Source organism: Entelurus aequoreus, linkage group LG04, assembly GCF_033978785.1.
Source record: "Entelurus aequoreus isolate RoL-2023_Sb linkage group LG04, RoL_Eaeq_v1.1, whole genome shotgun sequence".
Classification (NCBI taxonomy): domain Eukaryota; kingdom Metazoa; phylum Chordata; class Actinopteri; order Syngnathiformes; family Syngnathidae; genus Entelurus; species Entelurus aequoreus.
This window is the reverse complement of record NC_084734.1, coordinates 8,346,626-8,363,874: the sequence shown is the minus strand read 5'-3', so window position 1 is coordinate 8,363,874 and position 17,249 is coordinate 8,346,626. Positions and strand designations below refer to the sequence as shown.

Below are 17,249 nucleotides of genomic sequence, written 5' to 3'. Positions count from 1 at the left end.
TTGCACCAAGCAAAGGCTTGGAAAATTCCATTGTGTACGATGGGAGGAGACGGGAGGGGGTTACCTATTGTCATCCAAGACCTGCCCAGGCTGAAGCCAGTACTAGCCCAAGCCCGAGGCTTTTGTGTTAATGTGACCAAAAACAATGACTGTTTACCTACTCCCCATTCCTTTAGAAACAGATGTTGTTATGTAAACAGGGAAAGTCCAAATAAAAAAGAGGTGGCGTACAATCTTTCGCCAGAGCGTGCTAAGACACTGTAAGAGGTTACAGGTCGACGGCGTCTCTCCTCAATTGAGTCCAAAATTAAGTGTGTCTCTGTTTGATTCTTTGCTTCTTGTCTTGTTTAATAGATGTCATCAGTGTTTGAACCTGACACTTTGGAAACATTTTTTGTTGTTTAAATGTGAAGTGGATTGGATTGGATGTATTAACTTTACATTTTTATATGTATTTATGGTGAGTGCTATTGACAGTTTAAAAATATCAACATACTATTTAAAACACTCCCTATTGTCTTTCTCTGCGTGTGATATGCTCAGCCTCGTCCTCCACTGCTACTTGATGATGATACTTGATGACGATACTGAGGATACAAAGAAATGCAGTTTATTTTCCATAATATAGGTGATTATTATAAGCTTAGAGGAGCGGCTCACATAATTAGCTACGAGCCACTCTTTAGCCAGGGTACTAAAAATAAATCCACTGTCAGCTAGAGGGATTTGCTGTACATAAGCAGCAATAAAATGTGTTAATCGGCAATAGCAATCATATACATTTTCACAAAAATGGGTCAATTTCATATCGCGGTTATTGTGACCTAAATGATCACAGTTATTATCATCACGGTATTGTTGAATCTGCTCAAAAAAAACCTTATACACACACAATATACTTTCTTGGTAGAGGAAACATTAAAGATTGTTCTGGCTTCACAAGAGCCACATTTTATTTGTGTGTTGAAATATGTTTATCTTCTTCCATTTTCATTTGTAAACCTTTAACAATATTTTCTTTTTTAATTCATGCAAATTAGGTGATCACTTTGCCTTCCTTCCGGTTTATGTGACGACACGCAAGTTCCCTTCCTGTTGAAGACGCCTCTGTCTGTTTCAACTTAACACTGTGGAGTTGATATCCATCACTTTGTGTTCAATGTGATTAGGGCAGTGGTTCTTAACCTTGTTGGAGGTACCGAACCCCACCAGTTTCATATGCGCATTCACCGAACCCTTCTTTAGTAAAAAATTTTGTTTTTTTTCAAATTCAAGACAAAGTTATATGTTTTTGGTAACACTTTAGTATGGGGAACATATTCTAAGTAAAAAAGACTTAATTTAGAGTTTTTGGACACTAGGGAAACATATTCTAAGTAACAAAGACTTAATTTAGAGTTATTTGGTTAGGGTTAGGGTTAGGGTTAGGGTTAGCGGGTTAGAGGGTTAGGGTTATAATGAGGTCAAGCCGAATAAGACATTAATAAGTACTTAATAATGACTAGTTAAGAGCCAATATGTTACTAATTTGCATGTTAATAAGCAACTAATTAATGGTGAATATGTTCTCCATACTAAAGTGGTACTATGTTGTTTTACTGGTGCACAAAATGAAGCGTGCATGAACATCACCTTGTTCAAATCAAATCAAATCAAATCAAATCAAATCAAATCAAATCAACTTTATTTATAAAGCACATTTAAAATTTACCACAGGGGTAGCCAAAGTGCTGTACAATGGGCAGGTTAAACGATAATACGAGAACTGAGCAAACACAACACAACACAAACAGAACACGACAAAAAATAAATAAATAAAATATAAAAACATAAAAACAGGTTCACAGCAGGTGTATTATGGGGCGCCATTGCAGGATGGATATCACTCAGTGTTAAAAGCCATGGAATAAAAGTATGTTTTTAAGAGAGATTTAAAAACAGGAAGAGAGGAGGCTTGTCTAACACTCAGAGGTAGGTCGTTCCAGAGCTTGGGAGCAGCAGCAGCGAAAGCTCTGTCACCTCTAAGCTTCAGCCTTGTGTCTGGGACCGTCAGTAGCAGCTGATCGGCTGATCTTAGGGATCGGGTGGGGCAGTAAGGCTGAAGGAGGTCGGAGAGATATGTTGGCGCGAGGTTGTTTAGACATTTAAACACAAATAAAAGGAGTTTAAAATTGATTCTGTAACGCACAGGGAGCCAGTGAAGGGACGCTAATATAGGGGTGATGTGCTCACGTCTGCGGGTCTGTGTTAGCAGACGAGCAGCAGAGTTCTGCACGAGCTGCAGGCGGGCGAGGGAGGCCTGGCTAATGCCTACATACAGGGCATTGCAGTAGTCTAAACGAGTCGAGATAAAGGCGTGGATTAATTTGTCGAGATCATGTCCTGATAGAAGCGGTTTCACTTTCGCTATTTGGCATAATTGATAAAAGCTTTTTTTGTACGACGCTGCTGATTTGTTTTTCGAATTTAAAATCTGAGTCGAACTTTACCCCCAGGTTTGTGACACAGTCGCTGAGATACGGGGTCAGAGTGCCGAGGTCAACGTTGGGGGAGGGAGAGAGACTTGGACCGAACAACATAACTTCTGTTTTGTCTTCATTTAGGCTCAGGAAGTTAGCTGAAAGCCAGGCTTTGATGTCGTGCAGGCAGTCAATAAGACGTTGAACCGTGTTATTTTGTGCCATGGGAAAATAAATCTGCCAATCATCTGCATAAAAATGAAATGCAATATCGTACTTCCTAAAAATAGAACCAAGGGGGAGAAGGTAAAGCGCAAATAAGATTGGGGCAAGGATTGAGCCCTGGGGAGCCCCATGTTCATTCAAAGAACAAAACCAACACAGTGCATAAACTCACAACAAATTACACACCTGCAAATCAGTCTGACTTCTGCTGTTGCCGTATCCGTAATACGCCGATAGGGAGAAGTTTTTATTTACACGATGAGTCGGGTGTGTTTTGACCTCCGCCGAACCCCTGAGGCCGACTCACCGAACCCCTAGGGTTCCATCGAACTCAGGTTAAGAACCACTGGATTAGGGTATCTTAGTTGTTTAGACAGTAATGTGTTTATACAAGTTTAGATTGGGGTATGATTATCCATTATTTTATCAAAGTGTGGTTATCAATCAGGGTTTTATAAATAATTATAATTTAATGAGATAATACTAACCGTCTGGAATTTTACCACGTTACATTTATCATGGTTACATCCCTAATACTGATCGGTGGTCTATCGATCTGCACGTCCAAAGTATAAGTGTATTAATCCTAGGCTTGTTTTTAATCATGATTAACAACAGCACTATTGCTGAGTGGATTTAAAAATCACGATATTCTTGCGGGACAGGCGAGTATTTTTTTTTTAAGACAAACGCTTCACTCTGAATAAATAATTATACTAGTAACAATACATTTGCTTCACTTTGAATTAGGGGTGTAACGGTACACAAAAATTTCGGTTCGGTACATACCTCGGTTTAGAGGTCCCGGTTCGGTTCATTTTCGGTACAGTAAGAAAACAACAAAATATAAATGTTTTGGTTATTTATTTACCAAATGTGTAAACAATGGTATGACATACATATACACACAGGGTCCATTGCCAGGGTTAATGTGGTCAACATATATTAAATAAAAACTAAATAAGATAAGGCTCAGAATGGTTTCTTAACAAAACCTTTCTACATATAAAGTGCTTTTTTTGATTGATTAATTGAGACTCTTATTAGTAGATTGCACAGTACATATTCCGTACAATTGACCACTAAATGGTAACACCCCAATAAGTTTTTCAACATGTTTAAGTCGGGGTCCACGTTAATCAACATTAAACTGCCTCAAGTTGTTGCTCAGATTAAATAAAATTACAACACTTTTCTTCTACATACAATCTAGTTTTTAATGCAATATGGTCTTATATCTGCTGCTATAAAAACATTTGTTATTGCTTTAGCCCTGCCTGACTCGCCGAGGAGAGGCTGCTTGAATGCGGTGGTGATGCTTCAAATGGGTTAACATGTGTTATGAGAGTAGCGTATGTGTGTGTGTGTGTGTGTGGCCCTTTAATATGAGACAACATGTGAGGTGAGTGTGTGGGCGAGTGAGGTGAGGTGAGGGAGTGCGGGGAGTGGCTAGTGTTTTGTTGGATTGGCTGTGTGCAAGACCTCAATAAAGCCACGATTTGCAACCAATCGCCGGACTCGTCATTTACCCTGGAGTCCAGAGCTGTGGAGACCCGCTGCCGGGTAGAGTGAAGGGTGTTGCCCCCGAGAATACATCGGCCCTGGAGGAGTGTCTCCCCTGCGCTCCTCGACTACGGTCTGGGAGCCGGAAGCAGGAAAGGTGCAACACATGTTTGACGTGTTGTCAGAAGCAGCTGCTGAACAATGTCGGCAAACCTCCGTCCTCCATTGTTGTATCGCGCAGCCAAAGTGTTCCCAAACGGGAGATCTTAACGAGGCAGGAGGGTCTTCCAGCTCTGGCTTTTACATGTTGTCCTAGCCCGGTCGCTGCTAGCATGTGTACACGTTCGGTACACCTCGGAACCGAACCGAAACCCCCGTACCGAAACGGTTCAATAAAAGTACACGTACCGTTACACCCCTACTTTGAATAAATCATTATAATAGCAACAATAAATTTATGGGTGCACAAAAAATATCGGACTGATCTTTATTGGGCCGATATGAGGAATCATGATATCATACCGATAAATCTGATAACAGCGCTGATCAGCGTTTAAAAAAACAAAAACGCTCCAATGAGGCAGATTCCCCGTATTATGTTATGGTGAGCAAATCAAGCGCACCTTTTCTGCTACCTGTGCCTTGCTGTAAACGTCCCCTCAGCCAATGTAAACAAACATGGCGTTGATCGTGTGGGACTTTTTCACTGTGTTAGAGCATAAATCCCGAAGCCAAACATCCATCCATCCATCCATTTTCTACCGCTTGTCCCTTGGACAGAAAATAAATGATCCCCATGGTGCACTTGCTATATTTACAGTATGAAGGGATTGCTGTGATATGCGGTGATGCAGCCTCAAGAGTTTCATGTCCTCTCATCACATTCAGTTTCTGTAGGGTAGGTGATGTTTAAAATAGGGTTGTCCCAATCCGATATTGATATCACATATGGGTCCGATATCAGCAAAAAAAACAACTATCGGATGATATCAGTTTGCATGTAAAATCTGGAATATAAACTCCGATACAAGCAGTCCTGCAGCTTATTTACTTGTCCAAAGATGGACGGCCAATTATTAGTTAAATGTCCTCCAATAAGCACACAAGTATGGTTTTTCTTTGTATTTTAGTAAAGTCATTAAGTCATTTACAAAAGATAAACATAGTAGGCTGTAGGCTACTAGGAGCTAACAGCTACACAACAGCTGAGCACACCCTAGCACACAAGCTAGACATATGTAATAAGTGTCCTTAATTGAACAATATTGCAGTTTAAAACAAGACATTTGTTAATATAAGCAAGTATCAAATAATTATAGCTACATATTACTTACAGTTACATAGTCTCCAAGACAGGAGTAGATTAGAAAGCATCCAGTAACAAGCGTGTTTGCATTATTCAATTTACAGCATCGTGCGCTTAATTTAATAAATTATTGTGACCACTAGGGGTCGCTAAACACAAATGATCACTCCACTTCATAAGCATGAATCTGTCGTACGGTTTGTGTTTGTTCATACCGACCACTGTGGAGTAATTTCACTTGATCAAGCCTTTTCTAACATTCCACTCTCCAAAATAATCCAAGCACGTGCTGTGATTCATGCTGATATTGTATCGGGTTTTTAAAAAGTGTCGGCCAATACTGGTATTGTATCGGGAGAGAAAGAGTTGTATCAACACACCCCCGATCACCTTCCAGAATAATAACCCCGCTGTCATTAAACACCACAGACTGTCGGGAAAAAACACACAAAAAACTCATTAATTGCCACCAAGTATTTGCTAGAAGCAAAACAATTACGTTGACTTCTTCTTTACGCTGCCAAACAATGACCTCTGACCTATGCATGTGCACACATCCCTGCAGATGGCAACAAGATCAGCTGTGGGTTTGTACAGTACGTACAGTAAGCATCAGTCGCCCCAGGGGGCCGAGGTATGGATATATACTGTATATATATTTATATGTACTCATAAGGGATATTTAATGAGATCATTGTGAATGTAGAGAAGTCCACAATATTTTGGTTGCCTTATGTAGCCACAATGATAAACTATGTTGTTGATTTCTATTAAATTGCAACAGTTATGTTTATTCATTCCTGTCATCAAATATGTTTATCATTTAGAGTAATGTTTTTCAACCACTGAGATACAGTCTGGTGTGCCGTGGGAGATTATGTAGTTTCACCTAATTGGGTTAAAAATGTTTTTTTGCAAACCAGTAATTATAATCCGCAAATAACGTGCCGTTGTTGAGTGCCTGTGCCGCGTAGAACTCGGCAGGGTAACCACGTAGTACTCCATGTCAGTAGGTGGCAGCAGGTAGCTCATTGCTTTGTAAAAGTCGGGTGAGACGAGGATGGTTTGTTGTGATCCCAATATGCAGACCACAGCGGGGAAGCATGCAGGTAAAAAGGTATGTAATGCTTAAACAAAAAATGAACAAAAGGGAAAGGAAAAGGCAATGGCTATGCAAGATGAAAGTAAAACTGAATGCTAGACGACAGCAAAAACTTACGGCATCCACAAAGTGCATCCGTACATGGGACGGTATAGCTCGGTTGGTAGAGCGGCCGTGCCAGCAACTTGAGGGTTGCAGGTTCGATCCCCGCTTCCGCCATCCTAGTCACTGCCGTTGTGTCCTTGGGCAAGACACTTTACCCACCTGCTCCCAGTGCCACCCACACTGGTTTAAATGTAACTTAGATATTGGGTTTCACAATGTAAAGCGCTTTGAGTCACTTGAGAAAAAGCGCTATATAAATGTAATTCACTTCACTTCACGACAATCAACAATGTCGCCACAAAGAAGGACAGCGACAACGTAAATAGCCTCGCTGGCTAACACAAAGCCACTGCGCGGAATAGCGCTCAAAGGAAGACTGAGAAACTGCTACAGGAAAACACCAACAAAACAGGAAGGGCCACCAAAATAACAGCGCAAGACAGGAACTAAAGCACTACACACAGGAAAACACCAACAAACTCAAAATAAGGCACGACGACCTGGTAGAGTTAAATTTTTTGACGTTTTCTGCTGGTGGTGTGCCTCCGGATTACTAGTGTGCCGTGAGATACAGTCTGGTGTGCCGTGGGAGATTAATTAAATTCACCTATTTGGGTTAAAAATATTTTTTGCAAAGCAGTAATTATAGTCTGCAAATGATGTGTTGTTGTTGTTGAGTGTCGGTGCTGTCTAGAGCTCGGCAGAGTAACCGTGTAATACTCTTCCATACCAGTAGGTGGCAGCAGGACGCTAATTGCTTTGTAGATGTCGGAAACAGCGGGAGGCAGTGCACAGGTAAAAAGGTGTCTAATGCTTAAACCAAACATAAACAAAAGGTGAGTGCCCCTAAGAAAAGGCATTGAAGCTTAGGGAAGGCTATGCAGAACAAAACTAAAACTGAACTGGCTACAAAGTAGGGCTGCAACAACTAATTGATGACATTGATTAAAATCGATTATAAAAATAGTTGGCGATTAATTTAGTCATCAATTCGTTGGATCTATGCTATGCGCAGGCGCAGAGGCTACTTTATTTTTTAATGAATAAACCTTTATTTATAAACTGCAACATTTACAAACAGCTGAGAAACAATAATCAAAATAAGTATGGTGCCAGTATGCTGTCCCCCCTCCCCCCAATAAAATACTGGAAAGGATAGAAATGTAGTTTGTCTCTTTTGTCCGATTATTAATCGATCAATCGAAGTAATAATCAACAGATTAATCGATTATCAAATGAGTTGTTAGTTGCAGCCCTACTACAAAGTAAACAAAAACAGAATGCTGGACGACAGCAAAGACTTACTGTGGAGCAAAGATGGCGTCCACAATGTACATCCGAACATGACGTGACAATCAACAATGTCCCCACAAAGAAGGATTAAAACAACTGAAATATTCTTGATTGTTAAAACAACTGAAATATTCTTGATTGCTAAAACAAAGTAAATGCTGGAAATATCGCTCAAAGGAAGACATGAAACTGCTACAGGAAAATACCAAAAAAAGAGAAAAAGCCACCAAAATAGGAGCGCAAGACAAGAACTAAAACACTACACACAGGAAAACAGCAAAAAATGGCGTGATGTGACAGGTGGTGACAGTACACCTACTTTGAGACAAGAGCTATAGTGATGCATGCTTGGTTATGCTTTAAAGTCATATCTAACAATTGCGACAACGACTTTTTACTGTCAACTGAGTTTAGTTGTTTAATGATTTCTGCTGGTGGTGTGCCTCCGCATTTTTTCAACGCAAAAAATGTGCCTTGGCTCAAAAAAGTTTGAAAAACACTGATTTAGAGCAGTTTTTTCAAGTTTTCACTAGTGTGCCGTGAGATACAGTCTGGTGTGCCGTGGGAGATTATCTAAATTCACCTATTTGGGTTAAAAATATTTTTTGCAAAGCAGTAATTATAGTCTGCAAATGATGTGTTGTTGTTGTTGAGTGTCGGTGCTGTCTAGAGCTCGGCAGAGTAACCGTGTAATACTCTTCCATATCAGTAGGTGGCAGCAGGTAGCTAATTGTTTTGTAGATGTCGGCAACAGCGGGAGGCAGTATGCAGGTAAAAAGGTGTCTAATGCTTAAACCAAACATAAACAAAAAGTGAGTGCCCCTAAGAAAAGGCATTGAAGCTTAGGGAAGGCTATGCAGAACTAAACTAAAACTGAACTGGCTACAAAGTAGGGCTGCAACAACTAATCGATTAAATCGATTAAAATCGATTATAAAAATAGTTGGCGATTAATTTAGTCATCAGTTCGTTGGATCTATGCTATGCGCATGCGCAGAGGCTACTTTATTTTTTATTAAATAAACCTTTATTTATAAAATGCAACATTTACAAACAGCTGAGAAACAATAATCAAAATAAGTATGGTGCCAGTATGCTGTTTTTTCCCCCAATAAAATACTGGAAAGGATAGAAATGTAGTTTGTCTCTTTTATCCGATTATTAATCGATCAATAGAAGTAATAATCGACAGATTAATAAATTATCAAATGAGTTGTTAGTTGCAGCCCTACTACAAAGTAAACAAAAACAGAATGCTGGACGACAGCAAAGACTTACTGTGGAGCAAAGATGGCGTCCACAATGTACATCCGAACATGACGTGACCATCAACAATGTCCCCACAAAGAAGGATTAAAACAACTGAAATATTATTGATTGCTAAAAACAACTGAAATATTCTTGATTGCTAAAACAAAGTAGATGCGGGAAATATCGCTCAAAAGACATGAAACTGCTACAGGAAAATACCAAAAAAAGAGAAAAAGCCACCAAAATAGGAGTGCAAGACAAGTAGTAAAACACTACACACAGGAAAACAGCAAAAAAGTCCAAATAAGTCAGGGTGTGATGTGACAGGTGGTGACAGTACACCTACTTTGAGACAAGAGCTATAGTGATGCATGCTTGGTTATGCTTTAAAGTCATATCCAACAATTGTGACAACGACTTTTTACTGTCAACTGAGTTTAGTTGCTTAATGATTTCTGCTGGTGGTGTGCCTCCGCATTTTTTCAACGCAAAAAATGTGCCTTGGCTCCAAAAAAGTTTGAAAAACACTGATTTAGAGCAGTTTTTTCAAGTTTTCACTAGTGTGCCGTGAGATACAGTCTGGTGTGCCGTGGGAGATTATCTAAATTCACCTATTTGGGTTAAAAATATTTTTTGCAAAGCAGTAATTATAGTCTGCAAATGATGTGTTGTTGTTGAGTGTCGGTGCTGTCTAGAGCTCGGCAGAGTAACTTGTAATACTCTTCCATATCAGTAGGTGGCAGCAGGTAGCTAATTGCTTTGTAGATGTCGGAAACAGCGGGAGGCAGCGTGCAGGTAAAAAGGTGTCTAATGCTTAAACCAAACATAAACAAAAGGTGAGTGCCCCTAAGAAAAGGCATTGAAGCTTAGGGAAGGCTATGCAGAACAAAACTAAAACTGAACTGGCTACAAAGTAGGGCTGCAACAACTAATTGATGAAATCGATTAAAATCGATTATAAAAATAGTTGGCGATTAATTTAGTCATCAATTCGTTGGATCTATGCTATGCGCATGCGCAGAGGCTACTTTATTTTTTATTAAATAAACCTTTATTTATAAAATGCAACATTTACAAACAGCTGAGAAACAATAATCAAAATAAGTATGGTGCCAGTATGCTGTTTTCCCCCCCAATAAAATACTGGAAAGGATAGAAATGTAGTTTGTCTCTTTTGTCCGATTATTAATCGATCAATCGAAGTAATAATCGACAGATTAATCAATTATCAAATGAGTTGTTAGTTGCAGCCCTACTACAAAGTAAACAAAAACAGAATGCTGGACGACAGCAAAGACTTGCTGTGGAGCAAAGATGGCGTCCACAATGTACATCCGAACATGACGTGACCATCAACAATGTCCCCACAAAGAAGGATTAAAACAACTGAAATATTCTTGATTGCTAAAACAAAGTAAATGCTGGAAATATCGCTCAAAGGAAGACATGAAACTGCTACAGGAAAATACCAAAAAAAGAGAAAAAGCCACCAAAATAGGAGCGCAAGACAAGAACTAAAACACTACACACAGGAAAACCGCAAAAAAGTCCAAATAAGTCAGGGTGTGATGTGACAGGTGGTGACAGTACACCTACTTTGAGACAAGAGCTATAGTGATGCATGCTTGGTTATGCTTTAAAGTCATATCCAACAATTGCGACAACGACTTTTTACTGTCAACTGAGTTTAGTTGTTTAATGATTTCTGCTGGTGGTGTGCCTCCGCATTTTTTCAACGCAAAAAATGTGCCTTGGCTCAAAAAAAGGTTGAAAAACACTGATTTAGAGCAGTTTTTTCAATTTTTCACTAGTGTGCCGTGAGATACAGTCTGGTGTGCCGTGGGAGATTATCTAAATTCACCTATTTGGGTTAAAAATATTTTTTGCAAAGCAGTAATTCTAGTCTGCAAATGATGTGTTGTTGTTGTTGAGTGTCGGTGCTGTCTAGAGCTCGGCAGAGTAACCGTGTAATACTCTTCCATACCAGTAGGTGGCAGCAGGTAGCTAATTGCTTTGTAGGTGTCGGAAACAGCGGGAGGCAGTGTGCAGGTAAAAAGGTGTCTAATGCTTAAACCAAACATAAACAAAAAGGTGAGTGCCCCTAAGAAAAGGCATTGAAGCTTAGGGAAGGCTATGCAGAACAAAACTAAAACTGAACTGGCTACAAAGTAGGGCTGCAACAACTAATTGATGAAATCGATTAAAATCGATTATAAAAATAGTTGGCGATTAATTTAGTCATCAGTTCGTTGGATCTATGCTATGCGCATGCGCAGAGGCTACTTTATTTTTTAATAAATTAACCTTTATTTACAAACTGCAACATTTACAAACAGCTGAGAAACAAGAATCAAAATAAGTATGGTGCCGGTATGCTGTTCCCCCCCCCCCCCCCCCAATAAAATACTGGAAAGGATAGAAATGTAGTTTGTCTCTTTTGTCCGATTATTAATCGATCAATCGAAGTAATAATCGACAGATTAATCGATTATCAAATGAGTTGTTAGTTGCAGCCCTACTACAAAGTAAACAAAAACAGAATGCTGGACGACAGCAAAGACTTACTGTGGAGCAAAGATGGCGTCCACAATGTACATCCGAACATGACGTGACCATCAACAATGTCCCCACAAAGAAGGATTAAAACAACTGAAATATTCTTGATTGCTAAAAACAACTGAAATATTCTTGATTGCCAAAACAAAGTAGATGCGGGAAATATCGCTCAAAGGAAGACATGAAACTGCTACAGGAAAATACCAAAAAAAGAGAAAAAGCCACCAAAATAGGAGTGCAAGACAAGAAGTAAAACACTACACACAGGAAAACCGCAAAAAAGTCCAAATAAGTCAGGGTGTGATGTGACAGGTGGTGACAGTACACCTACTTTGAGACAAGAGCTATAGTGATGCATGCTTGGTTATGCTTTAAAGTCATATCCAACAATTGCGACAACGACTTTTTACTGTCAACTGAGTTTAGTTGTTTAATGATTTCTGCTGGTGGTGTGCCTCTGCATTTTTTCAACGCAAAAAATGTGCCTTGGCTCAAAAAAGTTTGAAAAACACTGATTTAGAGCAGTTTTTTCAAGTTTTCACTAGTGTGCCGTGAGATACAGTCTGGTGTGCCGTGGGAGATTATCTAAATTCACCTATTTGGGTTAAAAATATTTTTTGCAAAGCAGTAATTATAGTCTGCAAATGATGTGTTGTTGTTGTTGAGTGTCGGTGCTGTCTTGAGCTCGGCAGAGTAACCGTGTAATACTCTTCCATACCAGTAGGTGGCAGCAGGTAGCTAATTGCTTTGTAGATGTCGGAAACAGCGGGAGGCAGTGTGCAGGTAAAAAGGTGTCTAATGCTTAAACCAAACATAAACAAAAAGTGAGTGCCCCTAAGAAAAGGCATTGAAGCTTAGGGAAGGCTATGCAGAACAAAACTAAAACTGAACTGGCTACAAAGTAGGGCTGCAACAACTAATTGATGAAATCGATTAAAATCGATTATAAAAATAGTTGGCGATTAATTTAGTCATCAGTTCGTTGGATCTATGCTATGCGCATGCGCAGAGGCTACTTTATTTTTTAATAAATTAACCTTTATTTATAAACTGCAACATTTACAAACAGCTGAGAAACAATAATCAAAATAAGTATAGTGCCGGTATGCTGTCCCCCCCCCCCCCAATAAAATACTGGAAAGGATAGAAATGTAGTTTGTCTCTTTTGTCCGATTATTAATCGATCAATCGAAGTAATAATCGACAGATTAATCGATTATCAAATGAGTTGTTAGTTGCAGCCCTACTACAAAGTAAACAAAAACAGAATGCTGGACGACAGCAAAGACTTACTGTGGAGCAAAGATGGCGTCCACAATGTACATCCGAACATGACGTGACCATCGACAATGTCCCCACAAAGAAGGATTAAAACAACTGAAATATTCTTGATTGCTAAAAACAACTGAAATATTCTTGATTGCTAAAACAAAGTAGATGCGGGAAGTATCGTTCAAAGGAAGACATGAAACTGCTACAGGAAAATACCAAAAAAAGAGAAAAAGCCACCAAAATAGGAGTGCAAGACAAGAAGTAAAACACTACACACAGGAAAACCGCAAAAAAGTCCGAATAAGTCAGGGTGTGATGTGACAGGTGGTGACAGTACACCTACTTTGAGACAAGAGCTATAGTGATGCATGCTTGGTTATGCTTTAAAGTCATATCCAACAATTGCGACAATGACTTTTTACTGTCAACTGAGTTTAGTTGTTTAATGATTTCTGCTGGTGGTGTGCCTCTGCATTTTTTCAACGCAAAAAATGTGCCTTGGCTCAAAAAAAGGTTGGAAAAAACTGCTTTAGAGCACAGAAAGAGTGAACTGGGTTGGCAACTAATGCACATTTACAATAACTCGCTGCTTTTATTAGGTAGTGCAAGTCAAAACTGACTTCATTCACAGCTTAAAAGTGTTCAAAGATTAAATAAAAGTGACGTTAAAGCGAGTAAAAATGCTACTTTTTTCTTCCAGGGCTTACCTTGCGCTGCGAGCAGGAGCGCCAGCAGGAGGACGAGGCTCGGTTCCCCGCTAAGATTCATGGATGCATCGGGGACGTTCCTCGGGGGGGGTGAAAGAAAAAAACAACAAGAATGTGATGACGATTAGGTGAGAAGTCTTGTCAGATGTCCGCTGCAGATGACGGCAACATGTATCTTTACGCACGGCGGAGGAGAGGGTGAGGAGTCGGCGGAGGAGAGGGTGAGGAGTCGGCGGTGCGCTTCGCCGGACAACTTCGGCGCCGCCTCCCCTCTTCTCCGCCCCTCCTTGGGTGGCTCTCTCACCCATCGTGACTCAGAGGTGCTAAGTTGGGAATAATGCTCTCCGAATGCCGCCTTTGGGCTTCTAGAAGTCAAAGTGCTCGGGAAGCCATAAAAAAATCAAAAAAAAATCCAGAGTCATCGCTTTGCTGCTAGCCTGCGTCTGTTTGGCTACTTCGGGGGTCAGCAACCCGCGGCTCTAGAGCCGCATGCGGCTCATTAGCGCCGCCCTAGTGGCTCCCTGGACCTCTTTCAGAGATGTGTGAAAATGGAAAAAGATGAAGAAATTTTTTTGTTTGTTTTACAAACCCCGTTTCCATATGAGTTGGGAAATTGTGTTAGATGTAAATATAAACGGAATACAATGATTTGCAAATCATTTTCAACCCATATTCAGTTGAATATGCTACAAAGACAACATATTTGATGTTCAAACTCATACATTTTTTTTTTTTTTTGCAAATAATCATTAACTTTAGAATTTGATGCCAGCAACACGTGACAAAGAAGTTGGGAAAGGTGGCAATAAATACTGATAAAGTTGAGGAATGCGCATCAAACACTTATTTGGAACATCCCACAGGTGAGCAGGCAAATTGGGAACAGGTGGGTGCCATGATTGGGTATAAAAGTAGATTCCATGAAATGCTCAGTCATTCACAAACAAGGATGGGGCGAGGGTCACCACTTTGTCAACAAATGCCTGAGCAAATTGTTGAACAGTTTAAGAACAACCTTTCTCAAGCAGCTATTGCAAGGAATTTAGGGATTTCACCATCTACGCTCCGTAATATCATCAAAGGGTTCAGAGAATCTGGAGAAATCACTGCACGTAAGCAGCTAAGCCCGTGACCTTCCATCCCTCAGGATGTACTGCATCAACAAGCCACATCAGTGTGTAAAGGATATCACCACATGGGCTCAGGAACACTGCAGAAACCCACTGTCAGTAACTACAGTTGGTCGCTACATCTGTAAGTGCAAGTTAAAACTCTCCTATGCAAGGCGAAAACCGTTTATCAACAACACCCAGAGACGTCGTCGGCTTCGCTGGGCCTGAGCTCATCTAAGATGGACTGATACAAAGTGGAAAAGTGTTCTGTGGTCTGACGAGTCCACATTTCAAATTGTTTTTGGAAACTGTGGACATCGTGTCATCCGGACCAAAGAGGAAAAGAACCATCCGGATTGTTCTAGGCGCAAAGTGTAAAAGGCAGCATGTGTGATGGTATGGGGGTGTATTAGTGCCCAAGACATGGGTAACTTACACATTTGTGAAGGCACCATTAATGATGAAAGGTACATACAGCTTTTGAAGCAACATATGTTGCCATCCAAGCAACGTTACCATGGACGCCCCTGCTTATTTCAGCAAGACGATGCCAAGCCACGTGTTACATCAACGTGGCTTCATAGTAAAAGAGTGCGGGTACTAGACTGGCCTGCCTGTAGTCCAGACCTGTCTCCCATTGAAAATGTGTGGCGCATTATGAAGCCTAAAATAGCACAACGGAGACCCCCGGACTGTTGAACAACTTAAGCTGTACATCAGGGGTGTCCAAAGTGTGGCCCGGGGTCCATTTGCGGCCCGCAGCTCATTTTTAATTGGCCCGCGACACCGGCAAAATACAATTTGTGCTTAGGAAAAATGGAACCAGACCCAATTACCCCAAACTGGGACCTGAAAACCAAAATTGCTGTTAACGTGTGCGTCTTTTACATGGTGTTTGATGAACATATGTACACATTTCTTGCAAGATATGGTAGGATTTAGAGTTTGCGAAAGCTAAACATTAATAATAATAAGTATTGATAAAGACTAATTACAAGATGAAAGTTTTTTGTAATGTTTCGTTTTATGTAGTTGCAGAGACGGCAGGCAAGTGCAGAAAAGAATGGTAATGGTAAGATTTTGAGTGTGCTGAGCCTTATAATATAATAATCATACTAATATTGATAAATAATTAAATAATGAGAATAATTGATTCAAATACTTTATATTAGTTTTTGTTACGTTAGGCACTCCGGGGTGCAGAGACGGCAGGTAAGTGCAGAAAATAAGTCTTCTTTACCAGAGAAAGGCAGGTGCACAAATTGAAAAGAAACATATGAAGTGCAAAAGGTACAACGTTGGGGTACAAAGCAAAATAATCCAGTCCCCAAAAGCATCCTGATTGGCAACCAGCATCAGGTGACGGCGCCAGCGCTCAGCTGGAAAATGGAGGAATAAAGGACGTGGAACAAAAAAAAATAAGAGCGCTGGACAGGAAATCATGCAAAATAAAAAATATATAAAATAACTGGCATGTAAGAGGTTTTCGGGTCTTGAATGTACAAAAAAGTACAAAGTGGCCCCTAGAGCCTTCAACTTTTCTGTATGCGGCCCTTGCTGGAAAAATTTTGGACACCCCTGCTCTACATCAAGCAAGAATGGGAAATAATTCCACCTGAGAAGCTTCAAAAATGTGTCTCCTCAGTTCCCAAACCTTTACTGAGTGTTGTTCAAAGGAAAGGCCATGTAACACAGTGGTGAACATGCCCTTTCCCAACTACTTTGGCACGTGTTGCAGCCATGAAATTCTAAGTTAATTATTATTTGCAAAAAAAAAATAAAGTTTATCAGTTTGAACATCAAATATGTTGTCTTTGTAGTGCATTCAACTGAATATGGGTTGAAAAGGATTTTCAAATCATTGTATTCCGTTTATATTTACATCTAACACAATTTCCCAACTCATATGGAAACGGGTTTTGTAATATATTTTCTGTAGGAGAACAAACATGACACAAACCTTCCTAATTGTTAGAAATCCCACTGTTTATGTTATACATGCTTCACTGATGAGAGGATTTGGCGAGCACCGTTTTGTCCTACTAATTTCAGCGATCCTTGAACCCAACGTAGTTTGTTTACATGTACCGTATTTTTCGGAGTATAAGTCGCACCGGCCGAAAATGCATAATAAAGAAGGAAAAAAACATATATAAGTCGCATTTTTTGGGGAAATGTATTTGATAAAAGCCAACACCAAGAATAGACATTTGAAAGGCAATTTAAAATGTCTAAAGAATAGTGATCAACAGGCTGAATAAGTGTACGTTATATGAGGCATAAATAACCAACTGAGAACGTGCCTGGTATGTTAACGTAACATATTATGGTAAGAGTCATTCAAATAACTATAACATA

General features: G+C 40.0%; 1 protein-coding gene across 2 annotated transcripts in view; it reads right to left on the bottom strand.

The window, feature by feature from the left end:
* chrna6 (cholinergic receptor, nicotinic, alpha 6) overlaps nucleotides 1-17,249 on the bottom strand; it is a 103,640-nt gene that overhangs the window by 62,760 nt on the left and 23,631 nt on the right. For both annotated transcript variants that reach the window (XM_062044129.1, XM_062044128.1), the window contains exon 2: nucleotides 13,780-13,859. In XM_062044129.1, the coding sequence (XP_061900113.1) occupies nucleotides 13,780-13,840 (61 nt within the window). In that variant the 5' untranslated portion in view covers nucleotides 13,841-13,859. The remainder of the gene's footprint in view (nucleotides 1-13,779; nucleotides 13,860-17,249) is intronic.